Source organism: Mytilus californianus, unplaced genomic scaffold (assembly GCF_021869535.1).
Source record: "Mytilus californianus isolate M0D057914Y unplaced genomic scaffold, xbMytCali1.0.p SCAF_3, whole genome shotgun sequence".
NCBI lineage: Eukaryota > Metazoa > Mollusca > Bivalvia > Mytilida > Mytilidae > Mytilus > Mytilus californianus.
This window is the reverse complement of record NW_026262679.1, coordinates 19870417-19894164: the sequence shown is the minus strand read 5'-3', so window position 1 is coordinate 19894164 and position 23748 is coordinate 19870417. Positions and strand designations below refer to the sequence as shown.

At 32.5% G+C, this 23748-nt stretch overlaps 3 protein-coding genes across 3 annotated transcripts in view; 2 read left to right on the top strand and 1 right to left on the bottom strand.

Annotated features, from left to right (window-relative positions):
* Positions 1-2948, top strand: part of LOC127734067 (dual oxidase 2-like) — a 66111-nt gene extending 63163 nt beyond the window's left edge. The window contains exon 31 of the mRNA XM_052243693.1: positions 550-2948. Coding sequence (XP_052099653.1) covers positions 550-672 — 123 coding nt within the window. The 3' untranslated portion in view covers positions 673-2948. The remainder of the gene's footprint in view (positions 1-549) is intronic.
* A 7012-nt stretch (positions 2949-9960) lies between these two features.
* Positions 9961-15320, bottom strand: LOC127734077 (outer dense fiber protein 3-like). Its single transcript, XM_052243702.1, has 4 exons — positions 15173-15320; positions 11590-11700; positions 11108-11221; positions 9961-10580 (listed from the first exon to the last, which is right to left on the bottom strand). The coding sequence occupies exons 1-4, from the start codon at positions 15222-15224 to the stop codon at positions 10099-10101; spliced, it is 759 nt and encodes a 252-aa protein (XP_052099662.1). The 5' UTR covers positions 15225-15320; the 3' UTR covers positions 9961-10098.
* A 38-nt stretch (positions 15321-15358) lies between these two features.
* The window catches only part of LOC127733408 (uncharacterized), a 55699-nt gene continuing 47309 nt past the window's right edge, over positions 15359-23748 (top strand). The window contains exon 1 of the mRNA XM_052242773.1: positions 15359-15473. The gene's annotated coding sequence lies outside the window, so the exon portion shown is untranslated. The remainder of the gene's footprint in view (positions 15474-23748) is intronic.

The following is a 23748-nucleotide window of genomic DNA, read 5'->3' as shown; positions in this document are numbered from 1 at the left end:
TATGAAATGGTACATTTCTAAAATTTCAAAGGTGACCAAAGTTGAGTTATTACAACAAAGACTGCGTAGAAATACATTCCCAATAAATAGGACTGACCCATTTGAGCTGGTATAATACTCAAATTTCAAATTTGACGAAGGTAAAGTAATTACAAAGTTTGTCCATATCGAATTAGATTTGTAAGATCATAGTTATATTTGGTATGATAGTCTGTTAACATGGTACATCGTTGTGCTGCATATGTTGAGCAATGGAGTACAAAATGAGTCATCTTCAACCGAGCCTGACTTGCATATCTTACATAAGCGTCTTTCTGCAGAAATTCCTCGATTTCTAACGGGAACACTCTGCATCTTAGTGGAGCAATCACCGATCTTTCTTGTCGAGAGATGTTCATTTTCACACAAGGTTGCACCCTAGAATTTCAGAGTTGACAAAGGTAAAGGAATAGCAACAGAGACTGCGTAGTAATATGTAATATAACAAAATACATCTTTACATCTATACTATAGGTCACAATGTATGACAATTATTTGTTGTTATTACAGGTGAATGTATTTGGTGTATTTAGCTGTGGACCTGCTCCTCTAACCAGAGGTCTAGACAGAGCATGTGCTGATATGAATAAAATTGAAGGAGCTGTTTTCCATCATCACTTTGAGAACTTTTAATGAAATGACATCTAAGTTTAATCATCCAATAAAATGAGTGCTTTTTATTAATTTCTTTATTAGCTCTGTTGAACAGAACTAAGCATAAGGAACTAATGAATATATTAAAAGTTCAGTGTTATATTCAAACTACCTGTATGCTATAATGTTTTTGACAAATGAAGGTGTTTAATGATTTTATTTCATTAAGTTAAAAATGGGGATTTGATAAAGATTTTTATATGTGATTTAACTCATAATTATTAACACATTTTGCTATAAACATTAAAAAATTGTGTTTTTTGATAAACATGTAATGTCTAGTACAATATATAAAAATTTCCTATTTTGGGGAAATCTGGGAATTTTTATCTCATCTAAGTCATTTATCATAAAATTATGGTAATAATGCCATTGCAAAAGAAGTAAGTGTATAAAGCAGCTTTCTTAATTTTTATCACTATATTTTTTGTCAAATATGTTTCATATTTCTGGACATGGTTTATAATATGGTGAGCTGCCAGTTTATTGATCTGCCAATCAAATTGGCTTCAGACATTTTCATTCTAACTTGTACAGTTAAAACTGACTAAACAGGACCCAACAAGTCCTAAAAAATCAAATGAGTTTACATTTTTTGAGTGTGTTTTCTGGTGCATAGGTTTAGTTTAAACAGTTGTTATTGTTAATAAAGGTACTTATATAATTTTTTTGACATATCTTAAGTATACTTTTTATGCATAATTATATATATATATATAACTTTTTATATATTTTTTGTCTCTTTTTTAAAAAGATTATTTGTTAACTTTTAGGAACAAAGCAAATATACATGCATAAAGCTCACTGGCATGTCACAGAGATATTTTTCAAAATGAACCATCTAAAGACAAGGAAAAAATATTTTATCCAAAAGAAGAAGGTATAATAAGGCCACAATTTTGGCCCACCTGAATAGGAAAATCAAAATAGTATAATATATATATATATATATATTGAGAAGCTACCCCTCTACATTGGGGGCAAACACCAGCTGGTTATAAAGGTTTGCGTCATACAAACTATACAATATATACAGTGTATGTAAAAAAATCACATCACTGTAAAATTAAAAATGTCAATATAATCTTAAAGTACAATAAATCTGCTAAATAACGTCCTTTAGATGTCCATAAGACATTAGACTGTCAATCATCAGTATCTTACATGTTTGCATTTTGGCTTCAAATAATTTGCATTTAGTGCAAAACTGCCAAAATGGCCAGATTTTAAGGTCTTGTTTTTATTGAAATATTATTTAGATATTAGCCAAGGCTTTACCCAAAATTATATTTTGTTACAAGATGTGTTTTACAAAGATGCTAATGTGTGTAAAATATCTTTTTGGATATTAGGCCTTTGCTCATATTTACTTTGACCAAAAACTACATGCAAAAATAACAATTTCAACATGTTTATGATGTCATATTCACATCACAAGGGACCTTTCTGTGCTTAAATATCCAGATAATATCAATAACCAATATTAACATTAACTATAATTTACCAATTAAAGGAACATAAGCTTAAAAGCCTTGAATAATTGTATATTTTTTGCAATTTCAGAGCAAAAAATAATGGCCTTCTCCTTTATACATTATATAATTGTATTTCAATGAAACTTTAGCCTCCTAAATTATGATTAAATGTGTTTTGAAAGAAAATTAATTGTACAAGTAAAAGGTTAGATAGTATTACTGAAAAAGGGTGTGTCACATTTATTGACTTCACTTGTGTAGAAAAAATCCTCTACAATTATAGACTGGTGGTTGATTTGTTTAGTTTTGTATGGTTGGATCACTAACTACAATAATGTCTATCATAGAAACCATTTTTTAATTAATTGTGGAAATATTTTCTTTATTTTTGGGTTGCTCTTAACAAATTATGCTAAATAGGTTTTTGGAATGGTCATTCAATTTCTGCAAGATTCCTGTTACTTTTGTACTGATTTCAATAAATTTTAGGAACGTTTTATTTCAATATTGATTTAAAAAGTATAATGTTGATGGCTTGTCAGCTTATTCAAGGTTTTTTTGTCTCAAAGATATGGAAATTGAGTAGTAAGTGTGGAGCTTATACTCCGAAATGTTACTTAAAATAAAAAATACATATTTTTTATATTTCTTTCCGTACTTCCAAATATATATAAATATATGCAGGAATGTACAAATGTACATTGAATTATTTGTTGTTCATTGTTCATATTGCTTTATTGTTATACTCTCTCAAAATAAAGTTTATTATAATGTTGAGAAGTGTTGGTGTTCTATGAATATGTAAGGCTATATATTCTTCACCTGTCCGTCCATACCTTTGTCACTTTGTTGTCAAGTTTCCATAGTGATTTATTTTGCCCCTAAAATTTTAAAGTGTAATAAAACACGATTCCATAACGGTTTTATTTCCATAACTAGTTTTTTTTTTTTTTACATCTCTTATTCTTTTATGTCCCTGTTTACCAAACCAGGGATATTATGGTGAAACTGCCTTTTTGTTCATGGGTACTCTCTTTTTATCACCAACTCCTACAAAACTGATGGGCAGATTTATATAAACTCAGAGAATCCTTAGTTTCTATGACATGGTGCACATGTTATTTATTTAATTTAAACTATTCTTTGGATGTTCAATTGTAAAACATTTAGATAGCCATATTTATAAAAGTGTGGACCAGGTATGAATTTATGAGCCCTGCTAAAAATATTCCTTTTTGTGGCCTCCTTATTTCCCCAGATTTTTACTTGAACATGCCCTGATATTCCAAATCTTTCTTTTTTTTTTATATATATAATGAATTGATTTATACATTAACTTTTTATTAATTTACTTTGCAGTGCTTGAGATGTCTGTATCTATTCTTTAAGTATGTGATGGGGCCCATATTTGGCCCAAACTGAGAGCCAATTTATAAGTTGCCATACATGATCTTAAATTTGCCTACACATGACTTCTGTAAAAGATGTTCGCAATTTTCCCTTGTATCAACATTTGAGCATATTTGGATTGGAATAGAATGGATGTACCAAAATAACAGCTGTATATTTTTTGAGATTATGAAAATAGCTATGAGAAAGATTTTGTAAATTTCTTTTCCTTTAGATTATTTGGACAAAAAATGGCATTAAAACAGCATTTTGCATTATCATTTAATGCATTTCACCATGTTATGAAAAAAAATGATGTGGTTCTAAAAAGCTTCAATTCCTTAAGCCAAAATGGGTGTTTATACTCCACCTCCGTTATGGATTAATATTAGGGCATCTGAAAGGCAACATGAGCTGTTGTCCTCATTTGACTTCGTTTTAATAAATATATTTTAATCTTATTAAGTTATTTGAGCCATTTGGAGCAAACTAGGCAGCAATGGTAGGTTGTAATTTTTCAGATATGATCAAGATAATCCTGCCTGTCATCCAAGGTGGCAGCATTTACTCAAATAATAAGTTCTACAAAAAAATCAACATGAAGAATCCTGAAATGTCTTATAAAGAGTCAACTGCTACTAAACTTAAGGTAACAGTAATGGCTTGAGGAACTATATTATAACAACTACAGTCAGTTTAAAAATTTGAACAAAATCCGGTTGATCATGACATCATATGCCTTTCATGACTTCTCCAATGAACCCCCAACTCCCTTTTTTCCAAATAAAAACAAGAGGCTCTCAAGAGCCTGAATCGCTTACCTGTATTTCAGAGGAGAAGATTTTTAAATGTTTGCAAACTTGATGAACAAATTGTGTAAAATTGTCTTTAAAGGGCAATAACTCCTTAAGGGGTCAATTGACAATTTTGGTCATATTAACTTTTTTGTAGATCTTACTTTGATGAACATTATTGCTGCTTACAGTTTACATATATCTATAGTAATATTCAAAATAATAACAAAAAACTGCAAACTTTTGTTAAAACTACCAATTCGGTGGCAGCAACCCAACAATGGGTTGTTCGATTGGTCTGATAATTTCAGGGCCGATAGATCTTGATCAATTAAACAAATTTACCCCATGTCACATTTGCTCTAAAAGATTTAGTTTTTGAGATATAAGCCAAAAACTGCATTTGACCCTTATGTTCTATTTTTAGCCATGGCGGCCATGTTTGTCGATGGATACAAACTTCGGATACAATTTATAAACAAGATACCCTAAGGAACATTTAGTTAAAGTTTGAAGGTAATTGGCCCAGTAGTTTCAGAGGAGAAGATTTTTAAATGTTAGCAAACTTGATGAACAAATTGTGTAAAATTGTCTTAAAGGGCAATAACTCCTTAAGGGGTCAATTGACAATTATGGTCATATTAACTTTTTTGTAGATCTTACTTTGCTGAACATTTTTGCTGCTTACAGTTTATATATATCTATAATAATATTCAAAATAATAACAAAAAACTGCAAAATTTTGTTAAAACTACCAATTCGGTGGCAGCAACCCAACAATGGGTTGTTCGATTCGTCTGAAAATTTCAGAGCTGATAGATCTTGACCAATTGAACAATTTAACCCATTGTCAGATTTGCTCTAAAAGCTTTAGTTTTTGAGATATAAGCCAAAAACTGCATTTGACCCTATGTTCTATTTTTAGCTATGGCGGCCATGTTTGTCGATGGATCAAAACTTCGGATACAATTTATAAACTAGATACCCTAAGGAACATTTAGTTAAAGTTTGAAGGTATTTGGCCCAGTAGTTTCAGAGGAGAAGATTTTTAAAATAGTTTACGACGACAGACGACGGACGACGACGGACGCCAAGTGATGGCATAAGCTCACATGGGGCCCTTCGGGCACCGGTGAGCTAAAAACCCCAAAAAACAACCCATCCTTTTTTCACGAACCAATGACACTGGAATCAATTGATCTAAATCAGTTACCGTGACATACAATTGCAATTCTCTACTGCACTCTACATTTTGAAATTGGAGAAACATGCTAAAAACTAGTTCAATGTGATTGTCCCAAGTCGGTGGTTGTTAATAGAAGTGAGAATGGAAACGGGGAATGTGTCAAAGAGACAACAACCCGACTAAAGAGCAGAAAGTATTATATATCTTGGAATTCGTTTCTATGCATTTAAAAAGAAGACAGTGTTACAAGAACCATTAATTGGTCCCTGAAATTGCAAATAAATTAAAAATTGCATTCCTTTCAAAAGTATGTAAATTATATTGACAACTGAACAGGATAATATTCTGTGGACTCATTTAAGTAGCTAAATTGTTGTATATATCATGTTGATAAAGTTTGATATTGGTGCAACTTGAATATAAGATATATATTCACACTTTACAAAATAGACTGGTTGTGTCTCTTAATATTTCTGTACTAAACATGAACTTTGACACCTAGTCAACTAAAACTTCCTAATCAACAGTTCCACTGCAGTCTAGCACTAATAGTTTTGGTTCAATACATTTCTCTTCCATATTAGATTGTTGTATAAGGTCGATGATCTTGATGCTTTACCACTTTCTTTCTATATCAACATTTTGTGATGTTGGATTTATCCGTTTGATTGGTTTAGTTCTCATTTTTAGACGGGAATGTCAAAAAGTTTGATTACAACTCTTTCTTATTGCTTTAGAGGGCGAATCATTTCTATCTTACATACACTTTATATATACCACGAATACCCAACATCTTCTTTTCCCGATCTCTCTGAATCTTTCTGTGATGTGTGAACACTGTAGAGGGTGGAACGCTACCAGCTAGCCCATCACTGAAGTTAAATGTTTCCATGGTTTTGCTTTTTTTGACTGAAAGAATGAAAGCCTGTGAGAGAGTGATTCACTTGACACTGTTATATAAATTGTAATAATGGAAAAAGAATAACTCGGTGTGACAAGCTTTATTATTCGTTTTCTTATTAATTGTTTAGCAAATGCGGAGAGAAAATTATATTTCGAACGAGTTTAATGGTCAAGGTCGAATTGTATCTTAGACTGGTTTAGAATATAATGGTATATGAATAATCCTAATAATAATATATATGTCAAGAAAGTTAGGTGACAACCATAAGATTTTCTTTGATGTTTTTTTTTTTTTTTTTTAGGCGAATGGAATAATAATTTTTATCTGTTTCTAGTATACCTGGGACTATTATACTAACGCAAGGACGTATAACTAACATACCATACGTCCTTGACTAACGTTACGACTTATTTATTTTCGTTCTTGTAAACAGCTATTTCATGCGTTATCCTGCACTTGGTAGGACAGAATATTCATTTTCATCCTCTCTTGGGAAAAGGTATTCAATTCAAAGCAGTTATTACCAGGCCAGAGTATTCATTTCCCAAATCCTCCTTCCAGCAAAGAACGTTAAATGGTCGTCTCATGTTGCGAATCATTGTCGATGTTCAGTCAGATAAGTCGCTTGAAAATTATTTGGTAAATGTAATTCTCCGTAGATTTAATTTTCTGTTCATTGTTGTTAAGATCCTAGCTGGTATATATAGGGGCATAGGTATTCACATTAACGGAAAGGAATTATGTAAACCAATTTAACATTATATTCAACAAGTTTAGACCATGCGCGTAGCTACGTTTACGTCAAAACGCCCGGGCGTGCACATAAATTCTGAAGAAAAAAATATTTTAACCCAAATAAATTAAAAGAACTGATTATAAAAGCACACGAGCCTTGAAATTCTTTCTTCAATGACTTGTAATTGAAGATAAAAGATAAAGTGACGAAATTTACTTTTTAATCAAATTGTGTCATATTATTTTGTTAGGTACTTTTTGTTCATATAGTTCTGCAACTGTTTCAGTTGTTATACATCCTCGGCTTTCAAATATTCGGTTCTGAGCGTTCCTGATGAAGGTAAATCCAGAAAAGCGCTTCATACGCATGACATTAATAACGAGTTGTTTTCATTTTTTACAGCACTGGGTCGATACCTCTGCTGGTGGACTATCAGTCCCCGAGGGTATCATCAGCTCAGCAGTCAGTACTTCGGTACTGTCATGATTTATATCGAACATTTCTAAAACTGTCCGTTTATAAATTTTGAAATTATAAAAAAAACTAAGCTGTCAACTCCCTCAGGCAAAGTTGACCTTAGATGAATTTGGTTGTTTTTAGGTACTTTTTGGTCAGATAGCTCTGCATGCAAATGTTTCGGTTCTTATACAGAAAGTAAATCCAGAAAAGCGCTTCGGACGCATGAAATTTATAACATGTCGTTTTCATATTTTATATTATATATTTGTTCATTTTCTGTAAAAGCCTGAATCTACTGTAAATTCTACTTGCTTAAAGCAATTCATTATCTGCTGAGATACGATGTGGCTTGCATTTTTATGTTACAGTTCGATCAATATTTATTTTTATGTTACACTTGACCATCTATTAAAATTAATTAGGACATGTGTCCATTAACGAAACTTGAGTGTAAAAAGGTGAGTGAATAAGATAAAGTAAAAAAAAAATTAATAGAACTACAACATTAAAAGGGAGACTTGCTTTTTTACTATCTCTATAAAGTTTAGAATTTTTGTCGATTGATTGTTTACCCCACATCTCCTGATTTAAACATATTTTTAAGCAACTGGTTTGGACATTTTTCTCTTAAATAAATGACCATTAGATTTCAAATCAATACAATACATAAATTTAAACATATCATTAAAAAAATAGACTCTAAAAGCGAGGCGAAAGATACCAAAGGGATATTCAAACTCATCAGTTGAAAACAAACTGACAATTCCATGGCAAAAAAAAAACGAAAAACTACGAAAAGGCAAACAACAGTATACAAAACATGACATAGAAACAAAAGACTGAGCAACACGTACCCCACCAAAAACTTGGGGTGATCTCAGGTCATCCGGAAGTGTAAGCAAATTCTGCTCCACGTGTGGCACCCTTCGTGTTACTGATGTGAGTACAAACCCAATGATAAGTCTAATTCGGTAGGTCACATTCGAGGGAAAGAGGACGGGATTGTGGTAATATCAACAATTGGAACATATCCGTCATTTAATAACAATCTGTGAAACATATATTCCATAACGTTCAACCTACTCGTGATGTCGACCGTTAAACTTTCGAAGGGATGATTTCAACTTCACCACTTGGAACTCTTGGTTCAGTAGCTTCCTTGTAAGCAGCAACCATCTATCAAGGAAATGATGATAGGAAATGCAAGCTCTGGAATATCTTATCAACTGGGAGGGTATATACTTTATATATACTGGTGCTGCTGGAATGTTGCTACATAGAAAAGAAAAGTTCACAACTGGAAGCTGAAATCATCTCTTTTGTCGTAAAGTTTTGTTCCTAACCGACCAAGTTTGTTGCTATTGATGAGTTTTAATGACAGATATTGGTCTCTTTCTCAATAACGTGTGAACCTCCGGGGGTTTCGCCCACAACCAGGAGGTCTTCTGCACTGGATCAGCTTAAACTAGGGAACTCAAACCCCTCGATGAGGTTCGGGCGTACACTTAAAAATGACATAGCTACGCCATTGTAGACAGGGTTCATGATCAGGTTGGCTCAGTGATTATGCATAGCATGCCAACAATATTTAGTATGATTTTTTGGGGGTAACAAATGCCATCAACAATATATGCTATATTGTCGTGCCAAACTTTCCTGTCAGTTTACATTGGATCAGGATTACAGTCGGTACTGGGCGGGTAACTTTGTATGCCATGCATGTCAAAAATCTTTTGTTTTAGTGTTCATTATAAAAACTTCATGTCTGTCTGTTATTGAGTTTTTAGGACTTTTTTTAATTTTCACTCTCAACTGGTCATTTGAAAATACTGTCTGCATCTCATAAATTGGTATGTAATATGGGTTATAGTACGATCACCCTGAGGTCCACAATAGACACAACAGAACTGGATTGTATCAGTTTAGTGGTGAAAAAAAAGACGACATACAATGCAAAAACCGAATTTAGCATTGATTCAGATCTTGATTTGCTTCTGTTGAATTCATTCATAAAATTGATCCTTAGATATACCCACACATCCTTGATCGTCATTTTATTCCCATAGCTTTGTCAGACTTTGAGCGATTTGAAGCTTGCTTATGATTTGTACTATTATTTGTTGATAGTCCTATAGATGTATGATATTTGTAGTGTGTGTTGGGTTGTTTCATTTATCAGGACGTTTACCACAAGTCTCCTGTAATTCATGTCTTTCATACAAGTGATACACGGGATCGTGTGGGACAATATTCCGTGTATTAGATTGACACTGCTTTCAGTACTCTTAAATTTTCAATGGACTAAAGAAATAAGTATACTTAAAGAGCATTCACAACTTTTATTTGACTTTTTATATCAAATACATATATACAAGAAATAAAATTCTACAGACATGAAAAGATATATGTATATAAAAGTTCTATAATTCCAAAGATATCACAAATGATTATTAAAAACCTCTTTAACTGTCAAAGCCAATTATGAGAGGACACACATATTCTGTGTGACGTATGCCTAGCGAGTGTTTGGGAGGTATTGCTTTGTTAATGTAGACGTTTTCAGGGTGGTGTGCCCCTGGCCCTGGTTTCATAACCGCATCTGTTGGCATATAACAACGGTATCTTAAAGAGTATTGTGGTGGCTTGACCATTGTATTATCTGGGGGTATAGCATTATATCTTCCGGGTCCAGGAGCACTTGCTAGGTCCTCCAGGTATGAACCAAGAGTTTGACGACTGACCATGGAATAAGCTGGAGATGCCACTTTGTATGACTGGTGGCTACCGAGGACAGGCGGCAGCTGGTACTTGCTAGGGGCAGGGTTAGCATCACGTTTCCTATAACGAGTTCTACCGCCCATTGAGTATCTAGGAGCATGTTTTTCGCCTTGTGGATGTACTTTCTCGGGTGAATATTTTCCAGGCGATGGTGTTTTGAACGTGTCTGCAAAATATAATATCTAACTGTATTTAAAGTGAAACAAATATGTTCTATACAAAAAAGGATGCTTTCTATTTTACGGGAGCTGATCTGTTATAGCCATGTCTTTCCGCGAATTTAGTGAAAATAAGAATAGAAGGGCTGCATATCTAACCAACTGTTATCGTAATGTCGTATGAATAAGAGCAAGCACATATTTTAAAGTTAGTGAAACTAAGTTGAAAATTATGGAATAATTAATTAAAAAAAAAATTAAAAAAAAAAGGAATGGAAAAAGGCGGATACACGCCCCCAAATGCCTGTGCCTTGCCTTGCTAACATAGGATTTAAAGGTATATACTTACTTGGATTCCTCTGTCTGGCTAGCATGGAATATATAGGCATACTTACTCGGATCCCTCTGTATGGCTGGCATGGAATATATATATGTGTACTTACTTGGATCCCTCTGCCTGGCTAGCATGGAATACACCGGTATACTTACTCGGATCCCCCTGTCTGGCTAGCATGGAATATATAGGTATACTTACTCGGATCCCTCTGTCTGGCTAGCATGGAATATATAGGTGTACCATCAGCACCAGTTTTTGTAATCCTCGGATCAATATAGTAAGCAGGACCGGGATTGATATCTCTCTTGCGAACTACAAAAAGAATAGGAGGATACGAGTACATGTATTGAATTTGGTCATTTATGTACCGGTGTAAAGAAGAGCAGTCCATGCATCTAGATATTGTTGAAATATAAAACTCTTTGAGTCATAAAAATTCCAATAATTATCTAGTCATTTTAGATATTCAAAACATTATATCTAATATTATATTTTATTTATTTTTCATTTTTGTAGATGTCCCTAACACAATAATTGAAACATATTTGATGCCAGAAGAAAATTGATGTTTGAATTATCATCTAGAGTGTATTAAATCAAACTTCGTCAACATTGCAATAACATCAGAGACATTTTGATTGAAATGTTTATCTTCAAAGGTTTATCATAGTATTTCTTACCATCACCATATAACCGTCTGCCAAAGGAATAAGCTGGTTTGAGTAGTTTGGTACAATCATGATCCACGAATCCTGTACATGACGGTAGCGCATATCTGCCTGGACCTGGACCTGAGAATAGAAAAAATAAAAAAATTCAATCTTGATTCATAGATCAATACCATCAGAGGATTAGGATATGAATGTGTATAAGGGGAATAGTTTTTTTGTCTCATCAAAATGCTGAAAATGAAATGTCTAGAATGTCATCTGTAGGCCACCTGGACTATACATGTGTCATGAATATTTTGGCAAGAATAGTGACTGCGGTGAATATTTGTCTCATTGCAATCAGACCACGTTTCCTTATTTGTATATTAAGATAGATAAGGTTTAAATTTAAATCTTTTGCTAAAATGTAATGTATGTCATGCTTTTTTCAAAAATATAATAAGTATGAGTCACGTTTTTTTTTCAAGCTACTGAATGTGCAATGTTAATTGTCAGATTGTGTACATATAATACATGGAAAACCCACTTGTGTCTGAATAGAATGAAAACTGATCATAGATTATAATTGAGATATAAGGAGATATCTCTTACAATATGCTTTCAAAACACAAAAACAAAAATGGGGTCATCGTACTCGTTTTCTTGGTACACAACAATATAATAAATCCACTGTACATTCCTTAGGAATTTAAAATATCTGAGTTATTTCCCATTATATTGTTAAGTACCAGTCAATAAATATTCTGTATTTGTAAAAACAGTCGTCAAAATAAGATAATCACATAATTTTCTTCATTTAGATAAAAGTGTTAAAAATGAACTACCGTATTCCTATCTCAAAATTTTCATTAAAGAGAGGCGAAAGATACCAAAGGGACATTGAAACTCATAAATCGAAAACAAACTGACAACGCCATGGCAAAAAACGGAAAACGACCAAAAGACAAACAAACGTATGCAAAACACAACATAGAAAACTAAAAACTGAGCAACACAAACCCTACAAAAAACCGGGAACGATCTCAGGTGCTTCGTAATGGTAAGCAGATTCTGCTCCACATGTGGCACCCGGCGTATTGCTCATGTAAGTATAAAACCGGTTATAAGTCTTATCCGGTATGTCACATTCGAGGAGAAGAGGATGGGACTTTGTTTACGATGATTGGAACATATCCGTCGTCATCTGTGAAAGAGATATTTCATAACGGTCAATCAACTCGTGATGGCGTCCTTAAAATTTTCGAAGGGATGATTTCAACTTCACCACTTGGAACTCTTGGTTTAATAGCTTCCTTGTGAGCAGCAACCCTCTATCAAGTAAATCTTGATAGGAAGTGCAAGCTCTGGATTATCAACTGGGAGATATACTCCATATGCAGGCGCTGCTGGAATGTTGCTACATAGAAATGGAAAGTTAAACAAACGGGAAGTTGAAATCATATCTCTTTTGTCGTAAAGTTTTGTTCTCAAGCTACCCTCATTGTCAATTTCTAGATTATGTCAAGATACGAGGCAGACTTAACTGTATCTGTAGTATCCTTTATTTCAAGGTCGATCGGATAGATGCGTCCAACATATCCACCAATCTCTGAATTATTTAGTGAAAGGACATCATCTATATAGCGGAAAGTGAAGTTAAAGGATAATCCTAGCTATTATTATTCTTAAAAAGCTCCTGTATGAAGTCAGCCTCATATGAACAAAGGAACAAGTCGACAAGAAGAGGAGCACAATTGGTTCACATGGGAATGCCGATTGTTTGTTGAAAAATACGAGCTCCAAACGTGACAAATATGTTGTCAATCATGAAATCAAGCACCTTGATAACGTCAGTTTCAGAGAATTTTTTGTTTGAATCGGAGAACGTGAATCAGTGATTTTTTTTACAAAGTACGATTTATCCCTCCCCAAGACAAAATACTTGTAACTGCGTTGACCATTCTGTTTTATGAAACAAAACAGGACCAATTCTTTCAATTTTTCTTTTAGTTTGGAATAGGGAATACATGTGTAAAGGGTAGAAAAGTAAAATGTTTTGATACTATTGCAAGATGAAAGAGACTTATATTGTATGCACTCTAATAGATCCTTGATTTTTTTTTAGTATCCACGTCTGATTCACGCCAACCCAAGAATGGGTAATTTCACAATAACTTTTAAGCCCGGCTTTGATTGCTGATAAAGTTGATGTCAACAAGTTAGAAAGAGGTTTCGTTGAGCACTTGGAAGACACAGCAATATAACATGATTCATAAAAATTGTTTTTCTGCTATATCACAGTCAAAGATTGCAGGAGACTCACTCCTATTTCAATGGACTTAAATTTGCGTTATAGTCGCATACGATTTTGCCCTTTCTTCTTTTTGGCTATAGCATTTTCTATCTTACATCGACTTATGTGTTTTTATTCCCAACTTGCTATCTCATGAACTCTAGCTACCTTTTTATTCATTCAAAAAAATCCGTTTTACCTTTTTAAGATAAAGGCTTCAACGTGTGTTAATTAATCGTAACATATACAAAAAGAATTATGCATACGATATATATGTACTACAGTTTGAACAAGAAAAGTTAATTTTGACCCATTTTCGAAATTCGGTTGCAGAATTTTAGCACATCAATCAAAATTAACAACAAAAATGCAAAAAACGTGATAATTTATAATATTATGTGCTTATCGCCCAATATTTCTTATAACTTGAATAGATTATTTTGCGTTTATAAATCTGTATAACTGAAGCACACGATTTTCTTTCCGAATTCACCACTTGACCACTGAGAATCGACCCCTGCCACAGTAACAAAAAGCTTTATCAATTAAGCTACAGAAGGGTTTATAGATATTCTTATAAAAAAAATAGAAGTAGTATAATTCCATTGAGACAGCAGTTATTATCAACCAGAGACCAAATGGCGTAGAGAAGCAACTATAGGTCACCATACGGCATTTAACAAGTAGCAACACCCATACCGTATAATAAGCAATTATAGGCCCCGACATGACAAAAAAAAGGTAAAACTATTATTTCTTTTTTTTTATAAAACTGGAGGAGGTAGTTGTGTCAACGTATATTTGTTCCTCTGGAAAGTTAGTTATAAACAATGCTACGACATCCGTTCCTTTTATTCTGAACAAATATGGCCTATTTACCCTTTATCATCCATCAGGAACAAATAGTCACGGTAATATTTCTTCCGGCGGAAAGCTTATTCCAGAATATTTGTTCCGTTTTGAACTAACTAATATTATTGAGGAACTTTTATTCCATGACAGTTGTCTCCTCCGCCTTTATGTAATCGGCTACCACCGTGCCAGTAAAAATGATATTGTAAAAAATATTTATCTTAATATATATTCTGGTGACTGACATATTGTGAAATGAAATACGAATATGAAATATGTTGCCTTATTAATATTATAAAGCTTGAAAAGTCATATGTTACTGAAAACACACAGTTCTAAAACATAAAATTCTGTTAAAATATTAAGTAAAAAATACTCCCCCCCCCCCCCCCCCCCAAAAAAAAAAACACACACACACACATCGGGAGAAATGTATAACTTAAATCATTTCATCAATTAACTACTCACCTCTTTCTCGAGCTGCTATCAAAATGGGGTTCTTTGCCTTTTCCACTGTCATTTTTTCTAATGTTTTCTTTCCCCACTAAAAAAACGGCGAAATCTTCCCGCGAAAAATACTTTCGCCGTCTCTAACGGTTACTATTATTACGGAATCATGTGACTGCACTGCATCATTTTTAGACTTCCGGTCAAATGATAACTAACTTCCGGGTTAAAGTTTTGCAAACATGAAAGTAGAGATACTGCCAGATAACTGCTTAACTATTTAAAAAAAGAAGGTGCACGGGAGAGAAATTAGAACATAAAGGTTAACACACAATATTGTGTTTAACAACGAAAAGAAAGAACGTTAAATATTTATATTGTTTGGGAAAGAGGCAAAAATATGATATAATTCGTAGTCTCAGTTAACTAATTAATGGGGCAATAGATCTGCGACAAAGCATATCACTCATTCTCAGGAAATCAGGTCCAATACGTGATTTGTTATCCCTGTAGATATTTGAAGCCTCGTCTGCTTTAAAATGTCTAAACAAATATGTTTTTGAAAGTCCAGGAAGATATCTAGCTAAAACTAACACAATTGCGAATTCTAGACAGTTCGGTACCCAGACAAATCGGCATCCGGACAAATCGGCACCCGAGAAAGACACTTCGGCACCCAGACAAATCGGCATCTAGACAAATCGGCATCTAACATAGACAAATCGGCACCTTATAAAGATAAAATCAATTATTTTATCCTTGATCAAAATATAGTGAACCAAACATTAAAGTTACCTGGCACTGATATATGTATGTGGGTATGAACTCAATTTACAAGTTTAGTGTTAATATAGCGATTATGTTTGACTGTTTTTACAAATTACCAATTTAATTCCTGCACTATTTATGACATTATTGTCAATATTGTATATGGTATCTTCGAAGAAGTATCTTATTCTTTTTGGTTTTTTTTATTTGTGAAGACTGTATTGCAGCTTAGTCATTTGGATAGCTGTCTTGTCAACTTATTCGTAGATCTAATTTTGTTGAAAATTTTTGTCACTTAAAGTTTCCCTTCATCTATTATACTTTCTTAAAAATAACTTGAAAATTTAATTTAAAAAAAAATGCCTTTCAAGCCAATAACTCCTATAAGGGATAAATTTACAATTTCGGTCAGTTAACTTAGTTAACTTAGTTGTAGATAACTTAGTTAACTTAGTTGTAGATCTCAACTTGCTGTTCAAAATTTCTCTTTATCAGCATTTAAGATAATAATAAAAAAAAAAAAAAAAAAAAAACAGAGATATTTCGTAAAATTTATAATTCCAGATGCAATAACTGCAAATAGGGTTGTCCAATTGGTTTGAAAAATTACGTGGCAGATAAATCTTAACATGCTTATCATTTTTATCCTTATAAAAATAAGGAGATGAGGTATGATTGCCAATGAGGCAACTATCCACCAAAGTTAAAATAAAGTGGATGTAAGCAATTATAGGCAAGCCTTCAACAATGTAAATGTATTAGCAGCCATGCTCAGTTAATTGTAGATATTAAATCAGATACCTCGTGTAGGGAGAATGTAGCAATTCACTCTTTCATGGTGCCATCAGTTGTATTATGGAAGGCAACATTTTTTTTAAATTTCCGCAACTTTTATTTAAAACGGCCTCTATTACATAACGGAGATTGCAGTAGTTTCTAACTGAAGTCATTAAAAAAATCGGTCTTCACACGCTCTTATTTTTTTAGATTACAATCCCAACTAGTGTTAATCCCGAATAACCGCAACAATTTAGGCCCAATCCTAAATTCCCGGTATGATAATAGAATCTATATACAGTATTTATTGTTAACATGATTTCGTTCAAATAATGCATGAAATATTTGGCACTGGATGTTATTTCTCTTGTTCGTGTGTCTTTAGTGATGCTCGAAACCTAAAATTTGTTAGAAACCCGGAAAACCAGTTTTTGATTTGAAGAGCTTTTAAAATATCAGAACTGTTGAAAAAAAGGGAAGTCAATTCTGCTGAAAGCCTGCCTTCTGATTAATATAAAAGGCATCATCGGAGTTTATTAGCAACTCATAATTTACTTAGTAAACGATTAATTATACTGCACTAGAATTATATGTATGTTCGCTCTTAATGAGCATGAAATACTTGCAACTGGACAATAAGCAAATTCAGTCAAAAGTTAATTCATATGACATATAATCATGTGACTGCACTGCATCATTTTTAGACTTCCGGTCAAATGATAACTAACTTCCGGGTTAAAGTTTTGCAAACATGAAAGTAGAGATACTGCCAGATAACTGCTTAACTATTTAAAAAAAGAAGGTGCACGGGAGAGAAATTAGAACATAAAGGTTAACACACAATATTGTGTTTAACAACGAAAAGAAAGAACGTTAAATATTTATATTGTTTGGGAAAGAGGCAAAAATATGATATAATTCGTAGTCTCAGTTAACTAATTAATGGGGCAATAGATCTGCGACAAAGCATATCACTCATTCTCAGGAAATCAGGTCCAATACGTGATTTGTTATCCCTGTAGATATTTGAAGCCTCGTCTGCTTTAAAATGTCTAAACAAATATGTTTTTGAAAGTCCAGGAAGATATCTAGCTAAAACTAACACAATTGCGAATTCTAGACAGTTCGGTACCCAGACAAATCGGCATCCGGACAAATCGGCACCCGAGAAAGACACTTCGGCACCCAGACAAATCGGCATCTAGACAAATCGGCATCTAACATAGACAAATCGGCACCTTATAAAGATAAAATCAATTATTTTATCCTTGATCAAAATATAGTGAACCAAACATTAAAGTTACCTGGCACTGATATATGTATGTGGGTATGAACTCAATTTACAAGTTTAGTGTTAATATAGCGATTATGTTTGACTGATTTTACAAATTACCAATTTAATTCCTGCACTATTTATGACATTATTGTCAATATTGTATATGGTATCTTCGAAGAAGTATCTTATTCTTTTTGGTTTTTTTTATTTGTGAAGACTGTATTGCAGCTTAGTCATTTGGATAGCTGTCTTGTCAACTTATTCGTAGATCTAATTTTGTTGAAAATTTTTGTCACTTAAAGTTTCCCTTCATCTATTATACTTTCTTAAAAATAACTTGAAAATTTAATTTAAAAAAAAATGCCTTTCAAGCCAATAACTCCTATAAGGGATAAATTTACAATTTCGGTCAGTTAACTTAGTTAACTTAGTTGTAGATAACTTAGTTAACTTAGTTGTAGATCTCAACTTGCTGTTCAAAATTTCTCTTTATCAGCATTTAAGATAATAATAAAAAAAAAAAAAAAAAAAAAAAAAAAACAGAGATATTTCGTAAAATTTATAATTCCAGATGCAATAACTGCAAATAGGGTTGTCCAATTGGTTTGAAAAATTACGTGGCAGATAAATCTTAACATGCTTATCATTTTTATCCTTATAAAAATAAGGAGATGAGGTATGATTGCCAATGAGGCAACTATCCACCAAAGTTAAAATAAAGTGGATGTAAGCAATTATAGGCAAGCCTTCAACAATGTAAATGTATTAGCAGCCATGCTCAGTTAATTGTAGATATTAAATCAGATACCTCGTGTAGGGAGAATGTAGCAATTCACTCTTTCATGGTGCCATCAGTTGTATTATGGAAGGCAACATTTTTTTTAAATTTCCGCAACTTTTATTTAAAACGGCCTCTATTACATAACGGAGATTGCAGTAGTTTCTAACTGAAGTCATTAAAAAAATCGGTCTTCACACGCTCTTATTTTTTTAGATTACAATCCCAACTAGTGTTAATCCCGAATAACCGCAACAATTTAGGCCCAATCCTAAATTCCCGGTATGATAATAGAACCTATATACAGTATTTATTGTTAACATGATTTCGTTCAAATAATGCATGAAATATTTGGCACTGGATGTTATTTCTCTTGTTCGTGTGTCTTTAGTGATGCTCGAAACCTAAAATTTGTTAGAAACCCGGAAAACCAGTTTTTGATTTGAAGAGCTTTTAAAATATCAGAACTGTTGTAAAAAAGGGAAGTCAATTCTGCTGAAAGCCTGCCTTCGGATTAATATAAAAGGCATCATCGGAGTTTATTAGCAACTCATAATTTACTTAGTAAACGATTAATTATACTGCACTAGAATTATATGTATGTTCGCTCTTAATGAGCATGAAATACTTGCAACTGGACAATAAGCAAATTCAGTCAAAAGTTAATTCATATGTTACATATTAAATTTGCAATTATGATAATCATTAATAACCGGCATTGAACAAACTAATGCTTATAAATTACTACCTCATCAACTGTTTCCCTATCATAGAATTGCCGTAAACGTTATTGATTTTATTTAGGACATACATGTATTGGCGCTAAAAGACGTGAGACATTATGGCGTTTAACAGTGGACACGTTTTGGCGAATAACAATTATCGGACACGTTTGGGCCATATTGAATATTACGGACACGTTTGGGGAGAATAGACACGTTTGGGGGAATCGGACACGTTTGGGGGGGATGGACACGTTTGGGAGTGTTACATATGTTTCAGGGTTTTTACTCATTATGGCTTGCATGCGCTTTTATGTTTATGGGTTTTAATATTAAAACAATAAAATATAGTTTTCAGGTATTGGGTTGTCTTAACAGATGTAAGAATCAAACGAGAACACAAGCTGAAACACAAGCTATACACTTTTGATTACTCATTTGTCTCTATTGAGAAATTATCAGATTTATACATAAAATACTGATTAATGCATAACTACAATTAATTATGATTTTATTTTAATTAAATGATGTTTATTCAAACACCGTCATATCTAACAATCAATTATGATTTAATTAAATGATGTTTTACTATTCATACACAATCATTTAGGATTTAATTAAATGATGATTTCAAATTTTGTTATTGCATATTTTATCAACGGATTATAACATTACGGTAACAATTCTTTTCTTTTTCCTAATATATATATTTAAAAAAATGAGGTGCCGAATTGTCTTGGTCCCGAAATGTCCGGATCCCGAACTGTCCAAAATGGATGCCGAAATGTCTTCGGACTTGGGTGCCGATTTGTCTGGGTGCCGAAATGTCTTGTTACCCACAATTGCTACGTAGAAGAATATTAAAATTACTCCAGCCTTACACTAAAACGTATTATTTTGAGTAAAACGAATGTCCCTGATGGTATAGATATTTTTTCTGTTGCTAACTTAAGAAGCTTGTAAAACATGTACCTGTGTTGCCTTTTCAGATCTATCACCATTTAGCCAATACAAATTTATGTCATTTTAAGTAGTTTGTCATAAAATAAAACCAACACAGTTTTGAGAATATATGTCACTATTTCTTTGACCAGATACGTTACTAAATTTTAATTAGACTCTATATTTATCTAAAGGTCAATTGAAAGAATGATTATGTTGCTTTTGAAGTGTTAGTCCATAGTTATAACCAAAACAAAATTATATGATGTGTATCTATAATGGTTTAGAAAATTGATAAGCTCCAAAACTAGGAAATGGCGTTTGTACGTTACTATGGAATCATTTGAACACACATTAACCACTTGCATGGGATCTATTTATCTGAATAAATATGTTTTTACATATTTGATCTTACTTTTCAAGTGAAAAATGTCCTGGAATCAGAAACATATTTGAAATAATGGACCACGAACAATTTGTTAAACAGATACGGTACCAACAGATACGTTACTATGTTTCGGTTAACGATGAAATATCGATATTATTTCGGAATTCAGACATATGAGATATCTGCCTTAATACATTTTTGTTTTGTTTATTAATGATCAATCAATAATATCATCAGTACAACAAGTTATCAGATGCAACTTGCGAAGACATATGAAAGAACAACGTCAATTTTAGCAATTGTACTGATTTTAACTTGAAATTTTGATATATTTTTCGCTAATATATTAATTTAGATATTTTATCACATAGATACAAGTTAGACATCTTAATTTTGTACCTACAGGATAAAAATAGTTTTAAAGTATTGTAATTCAGGGTGCAAACATTAAGTAACGTATTTGTTTCCTATAGTAACGTATTTATTTGTTGCATGCCTTGAACAGATACGTTACATCGTATATCCTATTGTTTCATTCGAGTTTGAAGTGTTACGCTCACTTCTTTGATTTCAAATATTATATAAAGTTAATTTATAATTAATAGTTCCAGAACCGATATAATAGAGATTTTAATATAAAAATTGTCTTCTCAACAGATACGTGATATGTTCATTTCCAAGTTGAAAAAAAGATAATATATATAAACATTTGAAAAAATATATGAAATTATTATGAGCAGTTGTTGATAAATGATATTTAAACATATTTTGAGTAATATTTGATACATATTTTATCAAAAACAACTAATTGTTATGTATTTTGTCTTCAAAGTTGTATTTTATCAAGATATGGATTCAAGAACAATTCATTAACTTTTCAGCGTCTATTACTTAGGATTTATGACTATTAATAGCATCTAAGGTACCTCTAGAATAGTTTTGGAGGAAAAATCTAAGCAATGACACTTTGTATGAAAATTTGTTTGCTAAGGAAATAAAACATGACGGTTACGTATCTGTTATGTGGAAAACAGTGACCCATAGTCCTGACCACGATATTATTTTCACAGTAAGAGCTAAGATCAACCCCTTTGGAAACTTTCAAATCATATATATACGAATCATTTGAGCATTATTAAAAGTTGGTTCACAGAAATTTATTTTCCAAGTATAATTTTGGCAAATGGTCCCAATTTGCTGAGAATCAGTGATATACAAATGTACGAGGTTTGGTTAGGTGAACATTTTAATAATCCTTCAGGACTAGCAGTTAATTACATGCCGAAAGAAATTGATTACATATCAATTACATTCCAATTTCTTCAGTTAAATTACAATTGCATGAAATTAGAAATGTAATTAAATACATAATCACATGGTGTCGAAGAGACAACAGCCCAAAGGCCGCCAATAAGTCTTCAATGCAGTTGGCCCCTAAACAATAATGTATGCTAGTTGGGAAATGGACACACAAGAACAAAGGCTATAGGTTCCTGATTTGGGAAAGGTGCAAGGCAGTAGAGATCTTAACCCCTTCTCTATACCTTTAGCCAATATGGAATAAACAAACACATAGCAATACAGGAAGCAAGACAACTCGCCCCACTGCCAAATTGCCCCACTTTTCCACCAACTTGCCCCACTTTCCACCATCAAGCCCCACTCTTGTTTACCAACTCGTCCCACTTATGATATGGGTAAAATCCTGATGAATAAATCTGCCAACTCGCCCCACTTATGATAAAATAGTAATATCCCGATGTCAGGTATTTATTTGGGGTCATAAACCATGGACTACTAGGGAGGTAAAATATTGCTACCTGCTGGGCAAATGAACAGTGGCTCTTTTCACAAAAAATCGTAAGAGTAAAAATACTTGTTAGTCATACACGTTTCAGTATGACTTGCAATCAATTTTAATCGTGAGATTTTTTGTGAAATGAGTCGCAGGTGTTCATCCAAGTATGTAAATTTACTGCCACAGGTTGACAATTTTGTTTCATATTTTGTACATGCAACAAATGTGCAAAGGTTCATGTTTACCTTTGTTTAACAGTTGAAATTTTGATAGAAAAAATCAATCTTTGGATAGAAAAATCAATAAAACTGGAAATGAAAATAATATATAATTATAGAATATACATGTATTGATTAATTGTACATTTTAATAAAATTATATGATCTGAATCATATGTAAATGCTATCTTTATTTATTACAATCAACATGATCAAAATTATTATAAATTCAATTATATTCATTTTGTAGCATGTTTCAAATAAAAGTGCTAAGGTTAAAGGTTATAAGAAAAATAGCCAAATGTCATAAAATAAAGTCAAATAAAAAAAATGCTGTTGTCTGTTGTACAATGTGGAAAATTGGCAATTCCTGTTATCCTTTTTTATTTAAAAATTTATTAAATCACATAACATGCATAACAAATGATAACATTGGAAGTCAAGTTTTAGATACATTATTCAATATTTTATTTACTGCTTTTTCTTCGCTAATCTTTACACTACTATTTAACAAACGTAGGACAGACAGGCACAAGACAAAAACTCAATCTCTGTTTTGAGATAATTTTTCTTTGATAAACAAAAAATGTATGTTCCAAATTTATTTTTTTTGTACTTTTCTTGAATAAACTTTGTTAACAAGGTGTCTTCCCGATTGTCCCACTTTTTAAAATTACAGGTAAAAAAGTCATGAAATTTTGTGGGACAATCGGGAATATGTTTGTGGGACAATTGGGAAGCTTAAATGTGGGACAATCGGGAATTGTTTTGATAGTGATTAATTTGTTTGTATAGGGTGTAGAAGGAATAGTTACAGGTAAACAATCAGTGTACAATTGAAGTATCATCAATCATAGAATATAATATTAAGTAAAAAAACATCACATATCAATTTTTCATCCTGTCTTGTGCAAAGTCATTTATTTTCAG

Bases quoted from the DNA above. Each gene is read 5' to 3' on its own strand.
- LOC127734077 (XM_052243702.1), bottom strand. From the start codon at position 15,224: ATGACAGTGGAAAAGGCAAAGAACCCCATTTTGATAGCAGCTCGAGAA. The intron at 11,701-15,172 runs GTGAGTAGTTAA...TTCTATTCTCAG, and splicing joins GATAGCAGCTCGAGAAAGAG to GTCCAGGTCCAGGCAGATAT. The intron at 10,581-11,107 runs GTAAGTATACCT...TATATTTTGCAG, and splicing joins AGCCAGACAGAGGGATCCGA to ACACGTTCAAAACACCATCG.